Source organism: Phacochoerus africanus, chromosome 11 (genome assembly GCF_016906955.1).
Source record: "Phacochoerus africanus isolate WHEZ1 chromosome 11, ROS_Pafr_v1, whole genome shotgun sequence".
Lineage (NCBI taxonomy): Eukaryota > Metazoa > Chordata > Mammalia > Artiodactyla > Suidae > Phacochoerus > Phacochoerus africanus.
The window spans coordinates 33,524,960-33,551,598 of NC_062554.1; the positions used below are offsets into that span (position 1 = coordinate 33,524,960).

General features: G+C 35.0%; 1 protein-coding gene across 1 annotated transcript in view; it reads left to right on the top strand.

The window, feature by feature from the left end:
• DYNC2H1 (dynein cytoplasmic 2 heavy chain 1) overlaps positions 1–26,639 on the top strand; it is a 306,581-nt gene that overhangs the window by 151,936 nt on the left and 128,006 nt on the right. Inside the window, exons 71-75 of the mRNA XM_047752686.1 lie at positions 8,887–8,952; positions 11,206–11,256; positions 12,580–12,657; positions 16,019–16,150; positions 17,166–17,238. Coding sequence (XP_047608642.1) covers positions 8,887–8,952; positions 11,206–11,256; positions 12,580–12,657; positions 16,019–16,150; positions 17,166–17,238 — 400 coding nt within the window. The remainder of the gene's footprint in view (positions 1–8,886; positions 8,953–11,205; positions 11,257–12,579; positions 12,658–16,018; positions 16,151–17,165; positions 17,239–26,639) is intronic.

A 26,639-nucleotide genomic window follows, 5' to 3' on the forward strand; every position in this document is an offset into this window, starting at 1 on the left:
GTTGAGCATTTTTTTTCATGTGCTTGTTGGCCATCCGTATGTCTTCTTTGGAGAAAGGTCTGTTCAGATCTTTTGCCCATTTTTCAATTGGATTGTTGGCTTTTTTGCTGTTGAGTTGTATAAGTTGTTTGTATATTTTAGAGATTAAGCTCTTGTCAGTTGCATCATTTGAAACTATTTTCTCCCATTCTGTAAGTTGTCTTTTTGTTTTCTTTTTGGTTTCCTTTGCTGTGCAAAATCTTGTCAGTTTGATGAGGTCCATTGGTTTATTTTTGTTTTTATTTCTGTTGCCTTGGGAGACAGACCTGAGAAAACATTTGTGATGTTGATGTCAGAGAGTGTTTTGCCTATGTTCTCTTCTAGGAGTTTGATGGTGTTTTGTCTTGCATTTAAGTCTTTAAGCCATTTTGAGTTTATTTTTGTGCATGGTATGAGGGTGTGTTCCAGTTTCATTGATTTACATGCAACTTTCCAGTTTTCCCAGCACCACTTGCTGAAAAGACTTTTTCCCATTTTATGTTCTTGCCTCCTTTGTCAAAGATTAATTGACTGTAGGTGTCTGGGTTTATTTCTGGGTTCTTTGTTCTGTATGTCTGTTTTGGTACCAGTACCACACTGTGTTGATTACTGTGGCTTTGTAATATTGCCTGAAGTCTGGGAGAGTTATGCCTCCTGCTTGGTTTTTGTTCCTCAGGATTGTATTGGCAATTCTGGGTCTTCTGTGGTTCCATAAACATTTTTGCATTGTTTTTTTGTAGTTCTGTGAAAAATGTCATAGGTAATTTGATAGGGATTGCATTGAATCTATATATTGCTTTGGGTAGTATGACCGTTTTTACAATATTAATTTTTTAACCCAGGAGCATGGAATATCTTTCCATTTCTTTGAATTCTCTTTAATTTCTTGATTAATGTTTTATAGTTCTCAGCATAACAAAAGAAAAATCAAAAACCACATGATCATCTCAACAGATGCAGAAAAAGCACTTGACAAAGTCCAACATCCATTCATGATAAAAACTCGTTCCAAAGTGGGTATAGAGGGAACATACCTTAACATAGTAAAACCCATTCATGGGAGTTCCCGTCGTGGTGCAGTGGTTAACGAATCCGACTAGGAACCATGAGGTTGTGGGTTTGATCCCTGCCCTTGCTCAGTGGGTTAACGATCCGGCGTTACCGTGAGCTGTGGTGTAGGTTGCAGATGCGGCTCGGATCCCGAGTTGCTGTGGCTCTGGTGTAGGCTGGCGGCTGTAGCTCCGATTAGACCCCTAGCCTGGCAACCTCCATATGCCGCGAGAGCGGCCCTAGAAAAGACAAAAAGACAAAAAATAAAAAAATTTAAAAGAAAACCATTCATGACAAACCCACAGCCAATGTATTACTCAGTGGAGAAAAGCTGAAGGCCTTCCCACTAAAATCTGGAACAAGACAAGGATGCCCACTCTCACCACTTTTATTCAACATAGTATTGGAAGTCCTAGCCACAGCAGTCAGACAAACAAAAGAAATAAAAGGTATCCAAATTGGAAGAGAAGAAGTAAAATTGTCATTGTATGCATATGACATGATACTGTATATAGAAAACCCTAAGGACTCAACCCAAAAAATACTCGAACTGACCAACAAATTTAGAAAAGCAGCAGGATATAAGATTAACATTCAGAAATCGGTCGTATTTCTGTATACTATGAATGAAATATTAGAAAAGGAATACAAAAATACAATACCTTTTAAAATTGCACCCAAAAAAGTCAAATATCAGAATAAACCTGACCAAGGAGGTACCTTTTTCCTTGTATCCTTGTCAACTCTGGAATTATCACTTTTTAATTTACTACATTGTTGTTTATAAATAATATCTTATTTTTATTTTTTCTAGTTATTTTTATTAAAGTTGTTTCTTAGTAAACTTTTCTTCCTTACTTGCCATGTTTGTCTATTTGTGATATTTGTTTGTTTTCTTTGCTTTTTTTTTTTTTTTTTTGTGTGTCTTTTTAGGGCCACACCCGCAGTAGATGGAGCTTCCCAGGCTAGGGGTCAAATCGGAGTCGTAGCTGCCAGCCTACACCACAGCCACAGCGGCTTGGGATCTGAACTTCATCTGTGATCTACACCACAGCTCATGGCAATGCCGGATCCTCAACCCACTGAACGAGGCCAAGGATCGAAGTCGCTTCCTCATAGATACTAGTCAGGTACTTTGACCACTGAGCCCACAACAGGAACTCTTGTTTTCCTTGCATTTTAAAGAATAAGTTTTGCTTTATAGAACAAGTCTACTTTATTGTAATTACTATTTTAATATTTTTTAAGTATTGGATTTATTTTTTGATATCCATATTACTTAATTTGCATGATTTTTTTTATCTTATACTGAAACTCCCTATACAATAAACATTTGCCCAGCCCATATCCCTCCAGCCTAGGGAACCACCATTCTACTTTCTATCTCTATGAATTTAACTACTCTTGGTACCTCATATAAGTGGAATCATGTAAGTGTTTGTCCTTTGTCACTGGGTTTTTCACTTAGCATAATGTTTTCAAGGTTCATGCATGTTACCAATTTGCATTTTAAATGCCCATTTTGTCCCCCCTCCTCCCTCAGGCTTCCTCCTCCCCTCAAGTTCAGGAATCCACAGTGTTCTCTGAGGAGGTAGTCTGGGTGTCTCTCATCTTTCTTCATTCCTGTGCAGAAGGGCTTTTCCTGGAGACTCAGCCATCCTCATTTGATTAGTGATTCATTTTAGAGCTGAAACCAAATGAAATGGAATTTCATTTCCAGCAGGGCTGATCCAAAAGTTCATGCTCAAACTTGCTTTACAGTGATCTATATACATTGAGTTTTAGTGCTCTGGCTGCTCTGTTTCTCCCACCCCCTGCCAGATGCATAGGACCAAGGGACCCAGGCCTGAGGGGAGGCCCCAGAGTGCTTGTGGGGTGGTTGGGAAACAATTTGAACATGGAATTGCATTTTTGTTACTTGAATACTGCTGGTGCTGTCATTGATGAAGGGGGCTCCTCGTACAGCTGCTTCTTACTGCAGTTCATGCTTTACTATCTGACCCTAGGAGGGAGTTTGAAAGAGTAAAATGGTGGTTGGGGGGATGGAGAGGGGCAGCACCTGTAGCACCCTGAATACCAGACCCAGCAAGTCCTCCTGAATACAGCTTTAGTCTTTTTATTTTCTAGTAAATATATTATGCTACAAAGTTTTATTTTGGTCGGTCTCCCAATAATAATTTTTTTTTTTATTTTCTTTTGAAAATCTCCACACTGAAATGGGCTTTGATTTATGAAAATATTCTGGAAAAATAGTTATTGTAAAGTACCCCAAAATCCTTTTTGAAAAGAGATGTACTATAAATAAATATTCTCCATGAATGTTCTAAGTCAAAAGGTAATATATACTTGCTATTCATTCCAAAGATTAGTAGCTTTTCTTATTTATAAGTGTCTTATTTATTTCTAAGCTATATATCTATACCTCAATTTATATGTTCTTATTTTATTTTTGGCGATAACAGTATATTTTCTGATGAAATCCTTTTGTCCTTTTGTCATATTTTAATAATGTAATTAGGAAAAAATATAATAAGCATTCAGAGTTCTGAGATGATTTAATACATCAGTGAAATTTAGTAAGGGTTACTTCTTTTAAGTCACTTTACTTTTTGAGAGTATATTTAAGTTAGGCTAAAAGCAGTATTTTATTGCCCTAGGAGAGCAGTTGTAGGTTGTTAAATTCTCAACATTTTAGTACCCACCCAATTGGAATTTTTCATTCTCTGTCTTGAGTAATACTTTTCTGTTGTGAATAGCTGAAATTATTTTAAAAATGCTATAGTGTATAATTCTTAAAACATGTTTTTAATTGATGGTGAAAATCTGTTTTATAAAATTCATATTTCTGTGTGAGTAATATTAAATCTATTCATCTTGAATTCAGCATTCCATAGAGTTTCAGTGGTGAATAAAAGTTCAGAAAGCACATTAATTGTGAAAGTGAGCTTCATGTCTCAAGATTTATCACCTTAACCTTAATTAGGACGGAACCAATTTCATATTTTAGTGAAAGCTTTTGGGTTTTTAGCAGTGAGCATCACATTAAACTGACTGCCAGAGTTTCTCATGCTGCTTTTGCTGTTGGGTTAGTGACACCAATATAACAACAGTAGATTTTTTTGAAATAGATTAACTATTAATTAGTATTCACATCACATTGAACTGAAAGCATCTTGACCTTGAACAGAAAAATGATTGACCTGTTTTATAGCAGAAAATTTAGACTTTCAACAAACTAAAACAAATGGAGAAACTGACTAGCACTTTCAATTTAGATTATTAGCTATATCATTCATTTTCTTTCCTTCATGAGATCAGAAGTGTTTATTTCAATAACTTAAGTACCTTGGACAATTATAGGGTAAGTAGTATATTTGATTCCCCCAAATTTATGATGGTTATAATAAAACTATGTACTGGTTAGTACCTTTGCATATCATTTCTTACCACAGTTTATTAATGGATTTGTTGATGTGTTAAATAATTTCCAACTATTGGGTGAGAATATGGAAAAGGACTGGAAGAAAGTTTGGGAAAGCATATGATTCACACTGTTTTCCCTTCCTCATAGAAATATTATCTAAAAGATCGGAAATGGTATAGGAAGAATGTCTGGTGATGTATATGTATAGAATGTTTTTTCATGAAAACCCTTCTAAGTGCATGCCTCTGTAACTCCCCTTGCCTGTCTTTTCAAATGAGTTTGCTAGTTCATTGATTAAAATACAGATGAATATACTTTAAAAATAAATAATAACAGCATCTCATGATCACATGTATCTTACATATTTAATTTGAATTGTGGATTTTTTCCTATCAAAATGTGTTTTTTTTCAATAAAAAAGTAGAAGTTCTGTGGTTGAGTGTTTAGAAATTTTATAGCCTGTGGCTATTAAAGTGAATCTTAATAATTTAGATAATTTTCTTCTGCTTAGATAACTTTGAAACTTTTAGTATTGTATCTAACCTGTTAGAGCTTTTGGAAGTATAGGTGAATTTGCATGGAATTCTTTTTTTTTTTTTTCCCACTGTACAGCAAGGGATCAAGTTATCCTTACATGTATACATTTTTTCCCCCACCTTTTGTTCTGTTGCAACGTGAGTATCTAGACATAGTTCTCAATGCTACTCAGCAGGATCTCCTTGTAAATCTATTCTAAATTGTGTCTGATAACCCCAAGCTCCCGATCCCTCCCACTCCCTCCCTCTCCCACCAGGCAGCCACAAGTCTGTTTTCCAAGTCCGTGATTTTCTTTTCTGAGGAGATGTTCATTTGTGCTGGATATTAGATTCCAGTTATGTGATATCATATGGTATTTGTCTTTGTCTTTCTGGCTCATTTCACTCAGTATGAGATTCTCTAGTTCCATCCATGTTGCTGCAAATGGCATTATGTCATTCTTTTTTTATGGCTGAGTAGTATTCCATTGTGTATATATACCACATCTTCCGAATCCAATCATCCGTTGATGGACATTTGGGTTGCTTCCATGTCCTGGCTATTGTGAATAGTGTTGCAACACCTCACACCAGTCAGAATGGCCATCATTAATAAGTCCACAAATAACAAGTGCTGGAGGGGGTGTGGAGAAAAGGGAACCCTCCTGCACTGTTGGTGGGAATGTAAACTGGTACAGCCACTATGGAGAACAGTTTGGAGATACCTTAGAAATCTATACATAGAACTTCCATATGACCCCACAATCCCACTCTTGGGCATATATCTGGACAAAACTCTACTTAAAAGAGACACATGCACCTGCATGGAATTCTTTATTAAGATGTATGATATAGCTTCATACACAAATGTGAGTGCCTATATCACATTCTTTGAGATTAAAATAAGATTTTTCTTCATATGATATCTATCTTATACTTTTCAGTAAACATATTTGAAATCACTGAATATTATAGAGTAGAAATAAAAGGAATGAATTATACTTTCCATTGCTTTGTAGTCACTGAGATTTATGGGGTTTAGGAAATATTTTTAAAATACATTTCCTTTCCAATATTGTATAATATATCCTTTTACTGTAAAGCAGATAGTTGTTATCTGTCATCTTTTAAGACTTACAGTGTTCCAGGCACTAAGTATGTTAATACATTGTTAATTAATTCCTACAACAGTTCTCTTATATAAAATAGGAAAGCAAGATTTAGAGCTTTAACTCTTCTCTTGGTTATTCAGATGTGGTGGGTGTTGAAGCTGGAATTCCAACACATTCTGCTTGATGCCAAAGACCTCTTGATAGTAGAATGTGGTTGAAGCAAACTGTTGTATATGGAAATGTGAACTTTTTATCAGTTATAAAGTTGACTTTAAGGTTTCCTCATACTGTATTAATCTTCCATAATAGTCTTACTCTTTTTGAATTTTTACTAGCGTGTACATGATGGTGTAGTATGGAATATAGTTGACTTATACCATCTAGTGTTTCACTGTCTCGTTTTTCTGCATTCAGCTAGTTAACTATGTAGACAATCAGCTTAAATTTTTCTTATCATGTATCCTCTTGATATTAAGTTATTTTGCAACAGAACTGAGGCATACCAAGATAAATTGATCTTAAACTAAAATATCCAAATTTTCCCATCTGATAAATTGTGTAGATCAAAGATAGTACAGGTACAAAATATTTTCAAAACTCTGGTTATTGATGAAGTTGTTTTTTGAAATAAGTATTCAATAAACCTTAAGCTTGATTAGTTCATTCTTGATTTTACTTAAGTTTATTTGGAAATAATGTGTTCTGTCTCTCTCAGTAAGCTATATTTTTAGGTTTATTCTTGAATTATCATTTTTCTACATTTTAAAACCATTATTATAGTCTTATGGCTGGAGGGATTCATTGGTACAGCTAGGCAACCAGACCCCTTCCATAAATAGCTTTTTTTCTGCCATCTCCATGTTGGAAAATCATCCAAGATCATCCTGGTTGGCCTGGCTAAGGTCCTATGTCATCCCTTGAACTGTTATTTGTGGTGTGATACATTGAGATCAGGCAACTTGATTATAGGCTTATCCCTCAGCTCAGGGTGTCATTAGTGACCAGAAAGCAAAGCAAAGGATAGTCACAATTACTCGTTTATTGACTACATTTTATGCGCCTATTTTTGGCCAACATTTCAGATCTTGGGCTCAGTAATAATGGATAAGTAGTTCACTGCTTCCAGTGGAGAATCTGAGAATCATAGGGTGGTAGAGTCTCTCCACAAACCCTAGAGACTACATTGCTCTTCCTTAGATCAAAGAAAGAAATGGCTAAATAAATGTAATATTTTATGTGAATTTGTGGGTGTCTGTAAAAAATAAACTATTATTTAAGTGACAAAGCCTGCAAAGTAATGCATTATTGTCTTATTTATCTTAGTCATTATTTATTTACCTTAGATGAAGAGTGTTATTATAATCATTTTAAATATCCATTACTCTGTAAGATAAACATCTTACTACCTTTTCCAGCTAATTACTGTTCAATCCCAAACATGAATTCTAATCTTCTAATACCTAAAACCATTACATATCTCTCCAAATGACCTGCCTTGCATTTTATGTATTTTAAATATTTCATGTACAGTATAATTGGTTGTAACTTCTTTTCATACCTGAGTGATGGCTGTCTGCTTCCAGTTTTTATGCTTTGTTTTCACTCACTGACTGTGTTGTGGCTGTGAATACATATTTTTAAATTTATTCACTTCATCAGTAGATGTTTATTCAGGCCTTGCTATATATATACACATAGACATACCCAATATATACTTTTATAAAATAAATTTCTTCTGTATTGTAATATTTAAGAGACTGGATCTTTCCAACAGAAGGGTAATTTTCTTGCAGGCAAGGAGATCACTTGCTGGTAGTATTTATAAGAAGGTCTTTTTTGTGGTACATATATTTACATATAACATAATATCCTTATATTTATCTGTAGATTTATAATCACACACACATAATACTAGAATAAATATGTATTATTTACAAAATAGGGAAAGCTAAATAAAGTTTAAATTAGAACTTGATAGATAAGATGGTACTTAAGCAGATGCTGAAGTAAATGTTAGTAAGGATTATGGGTTCCTTTTTTTTTTTTTTTAAAGAAATAAGCTTATTGTAGAAAATTTGCAAAATACACTTAAGAAAAAATAAGGAAACAAAAATAAGCTGTAATCTCAAAAATAAATCACTAATAAAAATTTTGATATCTTTTTCTAGTTTCTTTTACAGCTATATATCCATGTATATTTTAATAAACATATTTGTTTAAATAAATGAGCTATGCTATATATATATACCCTGATTTGACTATTATTCATGGTAGACTTTTGAACATTTATGTGTTTGTTTTCCCTCAATTTTAAAAACTCTTGCAAAGAATATATCTTATCTAAAAGTACATTTATGATCATTTTGCATAAGTTCCTAGAAGTGAAATTTTGTTATTTAGGGGCATTTAGAATGTTCAGGAGCCTGTAACATACACAGTGTCAACTGAAGAATTAATAATGCAAGATGTTGATCTCGTTAGTAGTGACTAAACATCGCAATTTCTAGTTGCCTTTTTAAAAATGAGATGTACACACTTATTAATCCTTAGCACTATTTCTAAAAATTTTAGCACTCTTTCTGTCCTCTCACTCCCAACTTAGAAGAGTTATGCTATATTAATACCAGCTGAGTAGTCATTTCTTATACTCATGAGAGTTGATTATTTGTCAACAGAATAAAGATTTTGTGAATCAAAATTTAAGGAATCTGCTTTTCCAAAAACACAGATTTAGAAAAATCAACGTAATATCTGTTATTCTTTTCAGGCTGATCAGTTGATGTTCGCTTTGCATTTTGTTCGAGGAATGCATCCTGAACTTTTTCAAGAAAATGTAAGTGGAAGGAAAGGAGAAATATTTTAAGAGTTGTACAGCAGTTTGGTAATGGGCAGACTTATAGTTAGATTAAAAGTGACTTTAGGCTACAAATTATATATCAAACTATTCATTTTTTCACTTAGTTATTAATTTAGTGTAAGATTTTGATTTCCAGTTCTACTCCCTTCTGGATGAGCCTAATATTCTGAATCAGTGGTAAGGCAGGGAAAGAACTCTTAATAACTTGTTATGCTGCCTAGATTTTTCTGTACATAAGTCCACTCTTCCAGGGCACTAAACGTGCCAGCTTTCTTATTTTCCTGGTCTAAGCAATTGAACTGATCATGAGGTAAAACAATGTAAGTATACCACTACATTATTTATTACCTCCACTGACTCTCAGAGTCAGCAGATGAAGCAGGAAAGTGGGCAGTTCTGAGAGGCTTCCTTTGAGCCTGCAGGTTATATTAATTTTTTAATGTATAATTTATCTTCTTTGTCTATGTCTTCATTTCTGGTTTCCCATATAACCCCCTCTCAAACTTGAAAAGAACCTCTTTTGAGATAGAGTTAAGTAATCCATCTCTGATCTAGTATTAAAAAAATTTATTTGTGATTGTTCTCATTATATGCCATTATCACTAAAATGAGAGTACAGTAGCCAGGGTGGCAGGGGATAGTAGGCGAACAGTAGAACTTTGACCTAGTAACCTTTAACTCTCTTTGGTCAGATTTTAACTGTGTTCTGGGTTCCCCTCTTTTGGATACTCAAACGAATGCAGACCGCTCCATGTGACTGTGTTCTCTGTTTCTCTCTAACCCCACACTCTGGCTGACCGAATGTATTAACTTGACTCCTTTTATGTAAACTATTTTTGACACCTTTCACTGTTCCTGTATAATGTTTTTCACCATAATAAACACTTCTGCTGTATAAGACTTAATTTTCTTTCATTTTCTCTCCTGGAGTATAAATAAATTATTACTGGGAAAGGAGAACATTTTTCTTTGACTTGCATAAAGTGGTAGTAATGACTTGTTTTTTATATGTGTATGACTGTATAACTTCAGTAGAAAGAGTGAGCAGTCAGGGTGGGTGGAGGCAGGTAGTTCTTGTTTTAGTAATTTTTCCATGTTGTTCTCAAATTTTAATATGTATTTGCTTTATTTGCTGGCCAGTCTGTAACAAATAATATGATAGTGCCCATTATTATCTGATTGGGTAATCCATAGTGAAGACAGGATTTTCTTTTTTCTTCTTTCTCTCATTTTGCTTTTTAGGGCTGCACCTGAGGCATATGGAAGTTCCCAGGCTAGGGGTTGAATAGGAGTTGCAGCTGCCAGCCTACACCACAGCCACAGCAATGCGGGATCTGAGCCATGTCTGTGACCTACACCACAGCCCATGGCAATGCGGGATCTTAGCCATGTCTGTGACCTACACTACAGCCCATGGCAATGCTGGATTCTTAACTTACTGAGTGAGGCCAGGGATTGAACCCATGTCCTGGTGGATACTCATCGGGTTCGTTACTGCTGAGCCACAATGGGAACTCCAGGACAATTTTCTAAGAGTACTAGATTCTGTAACACTTCGTCAGTCTTGATTCCATGCATTAATTTAAAAAAGCGGGCTCAGTGAATTAAGAACCTGACATAGTCTCCATGAGGATGCAGGTTCTAGCTCTGGCCTCACTCAGTGGATTAGGAGTCTGAAGTTCCTGTGAGCCTTGGAGTAGGCCTGCAGCTGTCTCCTAGTTTACCCCCCTATCCCTGGAACTTCCGTATGCTGCAGGTGTGGCCTTAAAAAATATAATAAACAAGGACAAATGGGAGTCGTCTTTCAATATAGTCAAAAAGACAAATTAATGGAAGTACTTTTCTCTATTTCTTATTACACAATTTAAAAAAATTTTGAGGTACCTTACTGCTTATTTATTAGTGAGGAATAGCATATGATAGGATAAATGAAAGGTGGTGGAAATGCTAATTGAATAAGACACTTAAATTTTTAGATATTGAGACACATATATAGTAGGTTATATTTTTTCTTAAAATTATTCCAGTAGATTTCATTTTTAATATTTTATGTTGATATGAAACTTGAACTCATGATAGTGTACTAGAAATGCGAAGATGTGAAATGAATTTTATTTATTTTTTCATGCTTTTAGAAAACTAAATTACAAGCTATCTCAGGGAAATTTTAAAAGATTTTTTAAATGGTTATTTATATTTTTGTGTGTTTCTCATATTTTTATTTAATAGGAATGGGACACATTTACAGGTGTTATTGTTGGAGACATGTTGCGGAAAGCTGTAAGTTAAAATAATAGAATTATTTCACTCTTAGGGAAAATAATTCTGGCTTTAACTTGAAATAAAATTGGCTTCAGAGGAGTCTTAAATTCTGGTTAAAATTTTTTTATTTTTTAATTGAAATTTTATTTTAATTAGAGAAATATATCCTTGCCTCTATTGCCCTAATATAAAAATGAACCTAAATATTTTTTTTTCTCCTTGAGGTCATATTTTTTTTTGAGAATATTAATTAAATATAAGAAGTTAGATGGTTTCTTTTTTTTTTTTTGTCTTTTTAGGGCTGCACCCCCATGGCATATGGAGGTTCCCAAGCTAGGGGTCGAATTGGAGCTGTAGCTGTAGCTGCCGGCCTAGACCACAGCCACAGCAACGTGGGATCTGAGCAGCATCTGCAACCTGCACCACAGCTCACGGCAACACCGGATCTCACTGAGCAAAGCCAGGGATCAAATCTGTGTCCTCATGCATGCTTGTCAGATTCGTTTTCGCTGACCCACAAGAGGAAATTCTATATGGTTTCTTTTTTTCAGTACATATATTTTGTTCAGAGAACACTTTTGTGTTTCTAAGAAAATCAAATTTCGTCATATAACTAGGAAATTTTTCTTACGTTAAGTGAAGTTAAAAATTACTTCATTGAATTTTTGATAACCTTAATCAAATTTAGCTTTTTTCTAATAATTATCTATTTGACCATGTAATAGATAATATTACTATTCAAAGCAGCCTATTCAAACTGTAGTGTAAAACCTAGATTATTTCTGAAATGCAAGATATAATTATAAATAATATAATTTTTTTTTTTTTAGGGCCACTCCCACGGCATATGGAGATTCCCAGGCTAGCGGTCTAATGAGAGCTACAGCTGCTGGCCTACACCACAGCCACAGCAACACCAGATCCGAGCCACATCTGTGGCCTATACCACAGCTCACAGCAATGCTGGAATCTTAACCCACTGAGTAAGGCCAGGGATTGAACCTGCAACCTCATGGATCCTAGTCTGATTCGTTTATGCTGTGCCATGATGGGAACTCCAAAATAATATAATTTTTGTGATAGTTTCTTATTACATTTTTTCCTGAAGTTTCACAAAAGATTAAGCCCTATGAAAATAAATGTAATATTTGTCTAATGATTATCTATACCTTATGTTATGTAGGATTTTATCATATTGCCTTGTAAAATACATAAAAATTTAAAAATAGAATGAACTTTAAAAAAAATAGTGTTCATAAAATTATTAGGTCAATTTTTAATTTTTTGTAGTCTAAATTTTACCAAATATATTAAGGAAAATAATTTATCTTATTAAAAAAGGACTCTCAACAAAGAATACGTGATCAACTTCCATCTTGGATAGATCAGGAAAGAAGCTGGGCAGTGGCAACATTAAAGGTATTCCTTCCCTACCATGAGGGATTTTTTTTTTATTTGGGTTATTTATGTTTATATTTTTATGTGCTACTTATTCATAATGTTGATATTTCTGTGAAAATGATGTAAAATCCCTGGGCAAAAGAATATGGAAGAATTATCTGATTAGTCCTTTAATGAATAATTCATTAACTGAATCTTTCCTTCACCGTATGACATATTAAATCTCTACACTGGGCAAGATTTTGTGCTATATACCCACAGGGAATAGAAATATAAGTGAATAAAGGTCTTCTAATATGGTATATGGACATCTTACAGAATAATTCAGGATCAGTAGTAAGATGCAGTGTGATACTTAATGTTGAAAAGAGTTTCAAAATCAAATTGTTTCTCTCACTTCTATTTTTTATTTTTTATTGTATTATTATTTTTTTAGGCTGCTCCCACTGCATATGCAAGTTCCCGGGCTAGAGACTGAATCTGAGCTGCAGCTGTGGTAACCCTGGCTCCCTTAACCTAATGCTAAGGATTTGAACCTGCACCTCTGCAGTGACCCAAGCCGTTACAGTTGGATTCCTAACCTACTGTGCCACAGCAGGAACTCCTCTATTCATGTTTTAAATATCTCCATGCTCATCTCTTCTCCATCCCTGAAGTCATTCTCTTAGTTTTGTCTCTCATTTTTCAACTGGAGAACCCCTGCTTCTATATATTTTATTATATAGATGCATTTTATTATATTCTTTATGTTTACTTAATGGCTACTGCCCTATTTAAATCCTTTTAATGGATTTTATCACTCATAGGATAAGATAGGATAAAGTCCATAGTCCTTTGCATGGCATCTAAGATGATCCATGATCTGCTCCTTGCCTGCCACTTTATTTTTACTGCTGATCCATCTCCTCAGTCTTTCCTGTACTTATTGGTCCCATTTTTTCCCTCAACCTGAAATGGCCTTTGATGTTTTTAGCTGTCAAATAAATATTTTTTAGGACCTACCTAAAGCATTATCTCCTTTATAATTTTTTCCTGATTTCTATCTTTTCTATCAGCATAAATCTGGAACATTTTTGTATCATAGCACTTATAGTCATTCAGAATGGTTTGTTATGTATGCCTATTCTCCTAGGTTGTAAATCCATTGAGATTAGGATCCTTGCCTTATTAAACTTTATTTCCCTAACTTTTAGCCTAAAACTGGACTCATTCATTCCTTTATTTAGTATGTGCCTATAATATGCCTATGTGCCAGATGCATAGTTAATTTTTGTTAAATAGTTTTTTTGGTTGAACAAATTAAGATTATAACTAGATAAGCAATGACACATAAATAAGGTAAATTTTGTGTTGTTCACATATTCCATAGGGTTGAATGTTTTAAGTATTTCTAATTTGCTGGTTGAGGATGGAGAGTACAGATATATAAAAGTCTTTAGTTCCACTTTCCAGGAGTTTATCACCTAGTGTAGGAAACAGTATTTTTTTTTTAAAGAAGTGATTTCAGTAGAATGCAAGAAATCAATAATTATGAAAAACAGAATTTGAAGGGATTTCTGGATTATTGGGCAAGACCTCTGAACTATCTCATGAATTCCTAAGAAAAATTAGTAATAATCAATATGATACAGTTAAAATTATTTGAACAGTTGATCTTCTGAAAGGTTACACTTGGGAAAAAACATTAACTGTGTTAACCTAAAAATTATAATAATGCTTTTTTCACATGCTCATTTCTTATTAAGTAAAGAAATGCAAAACATTTTAAAAAGCTGCCTTTCCTAGTCAGAGAATGTTTGTAATATTCTCACATTCTCACACAAACTTTAGTGTTTTATCATCGTTTTAGTTTACAAAACATTTTCAAATGAGTTATTTTATTATCACACAGACCTTAAGAGGGTTGTGTTTTTAGCTCTCTTTTTACAAATAAATGAGAATCAGGAGTTCCTGTCGTGACATGGGAACGGTTAACAAACCCGACTAGCATCCATGAGGATGTAGGTTCAATCCCTGTCCTTGCTCAGTGAGATAAGGATCCAGATTCACCGTTGCCATGAGCTGTGGCGTGAGTCACAGATGCGGCTCAGATCCTGTGTTGCTGTGGCGTAGCCCAGTGGATGTAGCTCCAATTGGATACCTAGTCTGGAAACTTCCATGTGCTGTGAGTGCGGCCCTAAAAAGACAAAAAAGATTAAAAAAAAAAAAGAGAGAGAGAATCAGTGTAGTGAGTTGCTAAATGCATGAACCTAAGTTCATACATACATCTTTTTGAGGGCCTGTTATGTGCAGCATCGTGTTAAATACTTTTGATGTACTGTGTTATTTTTATTATCACCATAACCTATTGAGGAGGTCATAATTATGCCTATTTTTGAGATGAGGAAATTGAGGCATAGACAGATTAAATAATTTACCCAAGTTCAAATAGCTGGGGTGTTTTGGAGCTATGATTTTAATTCAGGCATTCTGACACCACAGTCCATGTCTTTAGCATTAGGTTTTCCAAATATAGTGTTTTTTTTCTCTGTTTCTCTCCTCCTTTCTTTCCCCTCCCCACTTTTTTGGGAGTTGGGTGGTGAGGATGCGGACATGAAGGAAAAGCAGTTCAGAAGCTTAACTCCTGACAGTTCTTTCCATGTTCTTTACTCAGGCAAAAGTGTTGTTTTTGTGGGGAATGACAGACAAATATACTTCTCTCAAAATCTGTTATATATGTTTCTGTTCTTCCTTTCCTTTTCCTGCTTTAATCACAACTATTATAATGGTCCAGTGACACGTAGTTCAAACAATAAGAATAGCCAGCAGTTATTGATGGCTTACTGTGTTCAAAGTATTATGCAGAATTTGAAAATGGATCCTCATTAAATATTTTCAACATTGTGAGGCAGGTACTGTTATTGTCCTCATTTAAAAGATGAAGAAACTAAGGCACATAGTGATAAAGTCACTTTCTTATGGTCACTTAGAAAGTATAGAATCAGAATTTAAAACTGGGCATATTTTTATACACTCTGACATGGAACTCTCTTGTGACAATGCTTTAAATTTGCACTTGGTTTTTAATGAATGTATTCTTTTCTCCACAAGGTGGAGCTAGGTACAAATGTTTTTACATAGATGAAAGATTCGTTAACTTAGAAGTATCGATTTAGTACTACTTTAGAAATATTTGCTTTTATTTAATTCTGGATTAGATAAGTCTATCATACCATTTCTGACCTAGAAATGATTAAATAAGCCAATAGGAATTAGAAAACAAATGATAAACATCTATTGATAATTGGTTTCCACTTACTTTTTTAGTATGTATAGTATATATATATATATACTTTTTTTTTCTTGCAGCTCATGGTATATAGTTATTTTTATTTTTTAGATTGCTCTCCCCAGTCTTTATCAGACTCTCTGCTTTGAAGATGTAGCTCTATGGCGTACTTATTATCATAATTCGATGTGTGAGCAAGAGTTTCCATCTATTCTTGCAAAGAAAGTTTCCTTATTTCAGCAGGTAAATGATCTAAATGCATAAAAGTATTTAATATTTCTCTCGTCATTCAGAAGCCAATTAACTAAAAGGTTTGCCACATGGTGTCACACAACCTTAATGGGTGTGTGTGGGGAAGGGCTTTCTGCTTTGCCATTGTATCCAGACAGTGGAATCCCTGGCAAGATTTCTAAGTAGGGTGTCTCCCACTGTGGCTTTTCTTACTCCTTCTCCTCTGACCCCAGGGTGATTTTGCAGTAGAGAAACGTCTTAAAGAAAAAATTTAAGGTGTAGATTGTACAGGTTCTTCACTCATTTCCTAGGTTTCTGTCTAAGGGAAAGATCTTATGGTGAGGAACAAGGGATTTTTTTCCCCCATTCTATTTCAAAATAGAATGGTGAAACCTACTAGTGAGTTCCACTGAGACTTTTGGTTAAACCAAAGTCTTAGAGTTGGAGAGGGCAGTAGGAGTTGACACTCCATGAAATGACCTTTCCATTTATATCTCTTCTCTAGGCTGCTAGCTGAGGTTCTGTCCCCTTTGTAATTCCCTGTTGAATTTTATTTCACTAGGTGTGTTTTTTATAAAGGAAAAAAAATGAAGAACAGCTTCATTTGATAAATATCTAAAATAGACAGACATGATTAGCATAAAATTAATGATTTGAAAATGTTAAATAAGAATGTTTTGGGCCTCTGCCCTGCTGTCATCAGGAATACCTTGCCTGTATACCCGTATTTTCACCTGCCATTGGTCCTTTATTAGAACCTGAAGACATAGCTAACCTTATGACCATTATAAGCTGATGTTTACTATTGCTGTTCGATCTGATGGATTTTAGTAATATTTTGGCTATTAAAGGCATGTCTTTGTATACACCTATTGTGACAGTTTGAAGCCTAGTAAGTATTGTGGTACAGTTATTACTATTCAATATTTTGGTAAACATTTGTTTGATTAATTAACATTAGCTATTATTTAGTTACAGCTCTCGGGGGAACATTATTGTTTAAAAATACTCTGCACTTTATTTTAAGGTTCTTGTGGTACAGGCTCTCAGACCAGACAGACTGCAAAGTGCCATGGCTCTATTTGCATGTAAAACTCTGGGTAAGTACACTTTTCTAGAACTAGACCACTGACCTGAATTTTTTCTTTTTCCTTTTTTTTTGTCTTTTTTCCTTTTCTTGGGCCGCTCCCACGGCATATGGAGGTTCCCAGGCTAGGGGTCGAATCGGAGCTGTAGCCACCGGCCTACGCCAGAGCCACACAACGCAGGATCCGAGCCGCGTCTGCAACCTACTCCTAGTCGGATTTGTTAACCACTGCGCCACTACGGGAATTCCCTGAATTTTTTTTTTTTTTATGCTAACTTTAGTTTAGAAAGATTATTAGGTCTTTTCCCCCTTATCCCAATTATCTCAAAATTAAGTATCAAAATTAAATACTTAATTTTGTATTAAATTTGAATGCATAATTGACATCCTGTATGTAGTTTGGGTGTTTGAAGTTTTAAAAATTATTTTCTTATGAAAACATATTAGACATTTAGACATTCATCCATGATTAGAATTCAAAACAGGACATCAAATGTTTGATTTAGATAATTAAAATAAAACTTAAAAATACCATAGTCCTAGGAAATAAAAGTCTTCAAGATGAATTCTTTTTTCTCTAAAACAGAAAATGAATTTGTGTATCTTTTCGATTTTTTTTTTTTTTTTGTCTTTTTGCCATTTCTTGGGCCGCTCCTGCGGTATATGGAGGTTCCCAGGCTAGGGGTCCAATCGGAGCTGTAGCCACCGGCCCACGCCAGAGCCACAGCAATGCAGGATCCGAGCCGTGTCTGCAACCTACACCACAACTCACGGCAATGCCGGATCCTTAACCCACTGAGCAAGGGCAGGGACCGAACCCGCAACCTCATGGTTCTTAGTCGGATTCATTAACCACTGCGCCACGACGGGAACTCCTCTTTTCGATTATAAACAAACTGTACAGTACATTTTTGTTAAGCCTTTTAGATAGTCTTAAAGGAAGAATTAAAAGTTATCACTCATTTGAAAATAATATATCATATTAACATTTGTACAAGAAAAACTTGGAAAAACTGTGTCATTTAAAAGATTTTACTTGAAGCACATAGTCATCCAAGAATAATGGATGACTCTGAGCACTCTATATAAAAACATACTTACTCTTTCCTCAGCTCTCTATATCCTCCTTTGCCTTGATTATTTTCCTCTGTAGCTATTATCATCATCTGACATATTGTTATTTACTTGTCTATTAATTGCCTTTTCCCTAAATAGAATATTAGTCATATGAGGGCACAGATTTTGTTTGTTCATGGTTGTGCCCCAATGCCTTACACAGCTTCTGGAGTGCATAGGTGCTGTGTGTGCTAGATCAGTGGCTGCTTTCCTCACAGTCTCCCTGCCTCAGTTCTGCTTCCCCATCAGTACATTCTCTCCAGAAGGCTATGTGAGCTCTTAAAAACTTACACCATTTCCCTCTTTTTTATTTTGCATAAAATCTCCAAAATCTTCACAAAACGCTTAGAATAAATTATAGAATTATATATGGTTGATACTTGAACAACATGGTTTTGGATTACACAGGTCCTTTTTATGCAGTTTTTTCTATTAGTACATGCTGCACTACTGTATGATCAGTGGTTGGTTGAATCTTAAGATGTGGAGCTGTGGATTTGGAAGAATCACAGATGCAGAGGATCAGTTCTAAATTATGTGTAGATTTTTGACAGTGTGGAGGGTGCCCCAAACCCTGCATTGCCTAAGGGTCAACTGTATAACTTCCAAAACCACTCAAAGTCACCCCTTTGTCTTCTCTAATCTCACCTTGAACTCTCCCGCTTACCACTGGGCCACTGTGGGCAAAACAGCTAAGGGTTTTTCTACTATCTCTTTGTTCCCTGTTTTTATTTTTCTTTATTTTTATTTTCTTCTTATGGCTGCATCTGCAGCATATGGAAGTTCCTGTGCTAGGGACCGAATTAGGGCTTCAGCTGAGGCCTACACTACAGCCATGGCAATACCAAATCTGAGCACGTCTGTAGTCTATGCTGTAGCTTGCAGCAATGCTGGATCCTTAACCCACTGAGTGACGCTAGGAAACGATCCTGCGTCCTCAGGCACAATATGTCAAATTCTTAACCCACTGAGCCACAACAGAAATGCCAATTCTTTTTTTCCCCTTTTTTCCCTGTGGCATATGGAATTCCCGGGATAGGGATCAGATCTGAGCTACAGTTGCAGCCTATGCCGGCGGCAATGCCAGAGCCCTAACCCACTATGCCTGGCTAGAGATGGATCCTGTGTCCTAGCACTCAAGAGACTCTGTCAATCCCACTGCACCACACTGGGAACTCTTGTTTTTTCTCTTTTTAAAATGGTTGGCTCCTCTGTATCATTCAGATGTTAACTTTAAACACTGCATTTTCAGAAAGGCTTTTCTGGGCTATCCAATCAGTACCAGCATATCTACCTGTTTTTAAGTCTTTGCCTATTTCCTAACACTAACTGGTATTTTTCTGGTTCATCTATATATTAATTGTTCTTATAATTCAAATGCGAATTTAAGTAAATTTAGACAATTTCGGAGGAATTCTTAGGAGGCTCTTCTCTTCTCACTCATGTAGTCTGTAAAAATATGCTCTTTGTGCCACATTGCACATGACCTTTCTTACTGAATTTGTAGTTTGACCCTCACCCAACTCTTTGGAATACTTCTGTATTATACTGCTTCATCTCTGCATTAAATGACATTTAAGGTTTAATGGCATTAAGTGAAAACCTCGTGATATTCACATATTCAAATGCTTTGAAAGTTTAATATACTTATAAAATCATACTCAGCCTATTTCTAATCAAAAGTTATATACTGGTGTAAGGCTGGATGACTTTGTATTTGGTCAGGTGGTTTTATTAGTACAGTTTTTATATAATATTGGAGGCTTTTATTGTATGAATAAGTTTTAAAAATTCATTTTACTGGAAAATGACAAGCACTTATCTTTTTAATCAAATTTTGGAGATTTGATTTCAAATGTAATTTTTCAAGCATCATTCATGTGGAAAAATTTTTATTAAGTTTTAACAATCCTTTTTATAATCTATAAACTCTAAAATAGTAACTTATGAAGATGTGTTTATGAAAGTAGTTTTGGTTTGAATATTTAACTTAGCAGAGCGATCCTAAAAACTTTTAGACATGCCATTTTAATGGAATACTGCCAACCAAGCCTTGTGTACCAGCACAGTCTACTACATTACTTTTTAAAAATGGTAGTTCCCACATGCAGGTATTCTAACTTATGTAATTCTGATTTAGTAACTATTTTGAGAAAAATACTATGCAATATGTATTTCGGTATTAATGAGACATGTTCCCTTAAGGTGCTGTAGTAGCTATGGGAATCAGTAACTTCTCAAAAGTTCTTCATCAAAAAGTCATGTTGAGCCTTTGTTACAGTCTCTGTTTTTCTTTTTCTTTTTTTTAAGATGAAAAAATTATTTATTTTCTTTTTAAATTACAGTTAATTTATAGTGTTCCAACAATTTCTGCTGTACAGAAAATTGACCCAGTTATACATATACATACATTTTTTCTCACATTATCCTCCTTCATGTTCCATCGCAAGTGATTAGACATAGTTCCCTGTGCTGTACAGCAGAATCTCATTGCTTATCCACTCCAAATGCAATAGTTTGCATCTACTAACCCCAAACTCTCAGTCCATCCCACTCCCTCCACCTCTCCCTTGGCAACCACAAGTCTGTTCTGCATGTCCATGAGTTTGTTTCTTTTCTGTACATAAGTTCATTTGTGCCCTGTATTAGATTCCAGATATGTGATATCAGATGGTATTTGTCTTTCTCTTTCTGACTTACTTCACTTAGTATGAGTATCTTTAGTTCCATCCATGTTGCTGCAAATGACATTATTTTGTTCTTTTTTATGGCTGAGTAGTATTCCATTGTGTATATATACCACATCTTCTTAATCCATTCATCAGTTGACGGACATTGGTTGTTTCCCTGTCTTGCCTATTGTGAACAGTGCTGCAATGAATGTAGGGGTATATGTATCTTTATGAATGAAGGTTTTATCTGGATATATGCCCAAGAGTGGGATTGCTGGATCATATGGTAGCTCTACGTTTAGTTTTCTGAAGCACCTCCATAATGTTTTCCATAGAGGTTGCACCAATTTATATCCACACTGACAGTGTAGAAGGATTCCTTTTTTTCCACACCCTCTCCAGCATTTGTTATTTGTAGATTTACTAATTATGGCCATTCTGACTGGTGTGAGGTGGTACTTCATTGTAGTTTTGATTTGCATTTCTCCAATAATTAGTGATGTTGAGCATTGTTTTCATGTGCCTGTATGTCTTCTTTGGAGAAATGTCTATTCAGGTCTTTTGCCCATTTTTCAATTGGGTTGTTTGTTTTTTCTGCTGTTCAGTTGTATGAATTGTTTGTATATTTTGGAGATTAAGCCCTTGTTGGTTGCATCATTTGAAACTACTTTCTCCTATTCCATAGGTTGTCTTTTTTTTTAAAGGCTTCTTTTGCTGTGCAAAACTTTTAAGTTTGATTATGTCCCATTGGTTTATTTTTATTTTTATTTCCATTGCTTTGGGAGATTGACCTAAGAAAACATTTTTATAGTTGCTGTCAGAGAATGTTTTGCCTTTGTTCTTTTCTAGGAGTTTTATGGTGTTTTGTCTTATGTTTAAGTCTTTAAGCCATTAAGAGTTTATTTTTGTGTAAAGTATGGGGGTGTATTCTAGTTTCATTAATTTACATGCAACTGTGCAGTTTTCCCAGCACCACTTGCTGAAGAGACTTTTTCCCATTTTATATTTTTGCCTCCTTTGTCAAATATGAATTGACCATAGGTGTCTGGGTTTAATTCTGGGTTCTCTCTTCTGTTCCATTGGTCTGTACATCTGTTTTGGTACCACTACCACAATGTCTTGATTACTGTAGCTTTGTAATATTTTCTGAAGTCTGGGAGAGTTATGCCTCTTTCTTGATTTTTGTTCCTCAGGATTGCTTTGGTAATTCTGGATCTTTTATGGTTCCATCTAAATTTTTGAATTGTTTTTTGTAGTTCTGTGAAAAATGTCATGGGCAATTTGATAGGGATTGCATTGAATCCATAGATTGCTTTCGGTAGTATGGCCATTTTAACGATATCAATTTTTCCAACCCAGGAGCATGAAATAGCTTTCCATTTCTTTGAATCCTCTTCAGTATCCTTGATTAATGTTTTATAGTCCTCAGCATAATAAGTCTTTCACCTCCTTGGTCAAGTTTATTCCTAGGTATTCAATTTTTTGGGGTGCTATTTTAAAAGGTATTGTATTTTTATATTCCTTTTCTAATATTTTATTGTTAGTATGCAGAAATGTAACTGATTTCTGAATGTTAATCTTATATCCTTCTACTTTTCTGAATTCATTGATCAGTTCAAGTAGTTTTTGTGGGGGGTCCTTAGGGTTTTCTATATACAGTATCATGTCATATGCATACAATGACAATTTTACTTCTTCTCTTCCAATTTGGATACCTTTTATTTCTTTTGTTTGTCTGACTGCTGTGGCTAGGACTTCCAATACTATGTTGAATAAGAGGGTGAGAGTGGGTATCCGTGTATTGTTCCAGATTTTAGTAGGATGGCTTTGAGCTTTTCTCCATTGAGTATTATATTTGCTGTGGGTTTGTCATGAATGGCTCTTATTATGTTAAGGTATATTCCCTCTATACCCACTTTGGTAAGAGTTTTGATCATGAATGGATATTGGATTTTGTCAAATGCTTTTTCTGCATCTATTGAGATGATCATGTGGTTTTTGACTTTTCTTTTTTTAATGTGGTGTATGACATTGATTGATTTGCCTATATTGAACCATCCTTGTGAACTTGGGTTTTTGTTTGTTTCCAACCTTGAGTATTATTCCATTTCCAAAGAGTATTTCCCATTTAATTGTTTGGTGTATATTAGATTAGATAGAGGTTGTCAGTTTTCTTCTTTTTATTGATATTTGTTGTATGTTTTTATAGTTGTCTTCTCTTTCTAATAAAGGAGGAGTAATTTTCTTATCAGTCTTTTTGTTAGGGAGAATGAGATGAATGAGGAACAATGGATCAGTTATACTTACCACCTGTGGGTATTAGTTTTCTACCTTCTTTACTGAGGTACCTGAAAAGTACAGGAGCAATATTCTTTCCTTTTTAAACTACAAATTATGGATTTTTATTATCTCAGTCTTATATCTGACTAAGGTAAAATAAAATAGGTTAAAGTTATCTCTTTGATTTATTTTTAATTATCCTTTTTTTCTTTTGAAAGAATAGATCTGTTTTAACCACACATGGTCAAACTAAAGATCTCGATGATTTATAAGTAGTTCTGCACTGTTGTAATTCACAATGCGATTAACATTTTTGGGTCACTAACTTTATTGAATGGTTTTGAATGATTCACACTGACATTTCGTGCTATCATGAGTCAAAATTAGTTGGGTTAATAAAACTAATGATTATATGTAGACTAAGTTCACTTAGAATGCAATGTGGATATTACTGGCTTTCTGTGGGCAGAAAAGCTAATATGCAATTCCCAGTAACATGAATGTCATCTACATTATCTTAAATGGTAAGATATTTTTCATGAATTTTTCTCTAGTTCAGAATGTTCCAATACTTTGAAATATTGAAGGAAATGAATCGGTGAACATATATTTTTCTTCTGAGGAATTTTAATGTTAGAAATAATAATTGAATTTGTGCTGAGCTCTTAATATAAAATAGCAAAACAGATGTGAATCCTGCCTCATGGAGCTCAAAGTTTCTATTAAATGATATGACAGTCACTTTAACTTTTAAAAGATAATTTATATTCAGTATATGTTTTCCAAGTAGAACTCATGTTTCGGTCAGTACAGGCATACTTCATTTTATTGCACTTTGCATAAATTACAGTTTTTACAAATTAAAGTTTTTGGCAACACTGTATCAAGCAAGTCTTTTGACACTATTTTTCCAACAGTCTTTGTTCAGTTTGTGTGTCTCTGTGTTACATTATAGTGATTCTCACAATATTTAAAAGTTTTCAATATTATTGCATTTGTTATGGTGATCTGTGATCAGTGCTCTTTAATGTTACTCTTTTGTTTTGGGAGTGCCAAATAGTGCTGTGAAACATCAAATTTGAGTGAAAAATGTTATGTGTATTCTGACTACTTTACTGCTCAGCTGTTCTCATGTTCCCTCCACCCATCCTTAGGCCTCCCCATTCCTTGAAACACAACAAAATTGCAATTAGGTCAGGTAATAAACTAAAGTGGCTTCAAGTAAAAGAGAGTCACACAACTCTCTTGTTAAGCTTAGTGAGAAAGGCATGTCCAAAGCCAAGCCAGGCTGAAAGCTAGGTGTCTTGTGCCAAATGGTTAGCCAAGTTATTAATGTAAACACATAGAAGGAAATTTAAAGTGCTACTCTTGGGAACACACAAATAATAAGAAAGCAAAACGGTCTTATTGTTGATATGGAGAAAGTTTTAGTGGTCTGGATAGAAGATAAAACCAGCCACAACATTCCTTAAGCTACAGCCTACTCCAGATCAAGACCCTAACTCTCTTCAATTCTATTAAGGTCGAGAGAGGTGAGGAAAATGCAGAAGTTTGAAGGTAGTAGAAGTTGGTTCATTTGACAGAGTCCTACTGATTAACTAATTATAGACCTTAATACCTACTATGTGCCAGGCCCTACATACACATACATATAAAATGTACATGCACATAAATGCATAACATAAATGTATATATATATATATATAAACACACACACATCCATAGACCACACATGCACATACATACACACACAGACTCAAATGTTTCTACCCCAACTTTCAGGAAGTTGGAGAGTTCAATTTTCAAGGTAAAATTTGAAAAAGCTTCCCAAAGAAGGGCTTTCCTAATCTAACAGTGAAACCGAGGAGGACCCTGTGGTCCTTCCCCTCCATGTCCTCTGCCTGCCTTTTCTCTGCAGAAAAAGTTTAACCAAAGAAAAAAAAAAAAGAAGTTGGTTCATGAGATTTAAGGAAAGAAGCTGTCTTTATAACATAAATGTGCAAACTAAAGCAGCAGGTGCTGATATAGCAGCTGCAACAACTTATCCAGAAGATCTAGCTAAGAGGAGTTCCCGTCGTGGCTCAGTGGTTAACGAATCCGACTAGGAACCATGAGGTTACGGGTTCAATCCCTGGCCTCGCTCAGTGGGTCAAGGATCTGGTGTTGCCGTGAGCTGTGGTGTAGGTTGCAGACACAGCTGGGATCCTGAGTTGCTGTGGCTGTGGTGTAGGCTGGTGGCTACAGCTCCGATTAGATCCCTAGCCTAGAAACCTCCATATGTTGCAGGTGCAGCCCTAGAAAAGACAAAAAAAAAAAAAAAGAAAGAAAGAGAGATCTCGCTAAGATAATCAATGCAGGTAGCTACACTAAACAACAGATTTTCAGTTTACATGAAACAGCCTTCTGTTAAAAAAGATGCCGTTTGGACTTTTATAGCTAAAGAGGGGAAATCAGTGACAATGTACCTCTTCATCCAGTAGCTCTGATGGAGATGTACAATGAGATTCATATTGTTTTCACGATTGCTAACATCCATTCTGCAGCACATGGATTAAGAAAAAGTTTTTGCCACTCAGGTCTTGTTATCTAAGAAAGGTATTTTCTTAGGTGATAGTTGCCATAGATAGTGATTCTTATGCTGATATGGGCACAGTAAATTGAAAACCTTCTGGGTAAGATTCACCATTTTAGGTGCCTTAATTAGGAACATTCATGGCTCATAAGAAGGGCTCAGGATATCAGAAGAAATTTGGAAGAAAATGATTCCAACCCTCACGGATGACTTTGAGGGGTCCGAGACTTCAGTGGAGGAAGTAGGAGCTAGAATTAGAAATGGAGCCTGAAGATGTAGTTGAATTGCTACAATCTCATAATAAAAAATCATGGATAAGGAGTTATTTCTTAGATATAAGCAAAGAAAGTGACTCCTTGAGATGGATTCTACTCCTGGTGGAGATGCTGTGAAGATTGTTGAAATGACAACAAAAGATTTATAATATTATATAAACTTATTTGATGAAGCACACAGATAAAATTTGACTCCAGTTTTGAACAATATTCCACCTAGGGTAAAATGCTACCAAACAACATTTCATGCTGCAAGGAAGTCATTGGTGAAAGGAAGAGTCAATTGATGAGGCAAACTTCAGTGTTGTCTTATTTTTACGAAATTGCCATGGTTGCCACACCACCCTAGTCTGTCAGCAACCATCAGCAATGAGGCAAGAAACTCCACCAAGAAAAAGATTACAACTTGTTGAAGATTCAGATGATGGTTAACATTTTTTAGCAATAAAGTATTTTTTAATTTAAGGAATGTATATTGTTTGTTTAAACATAACACTAT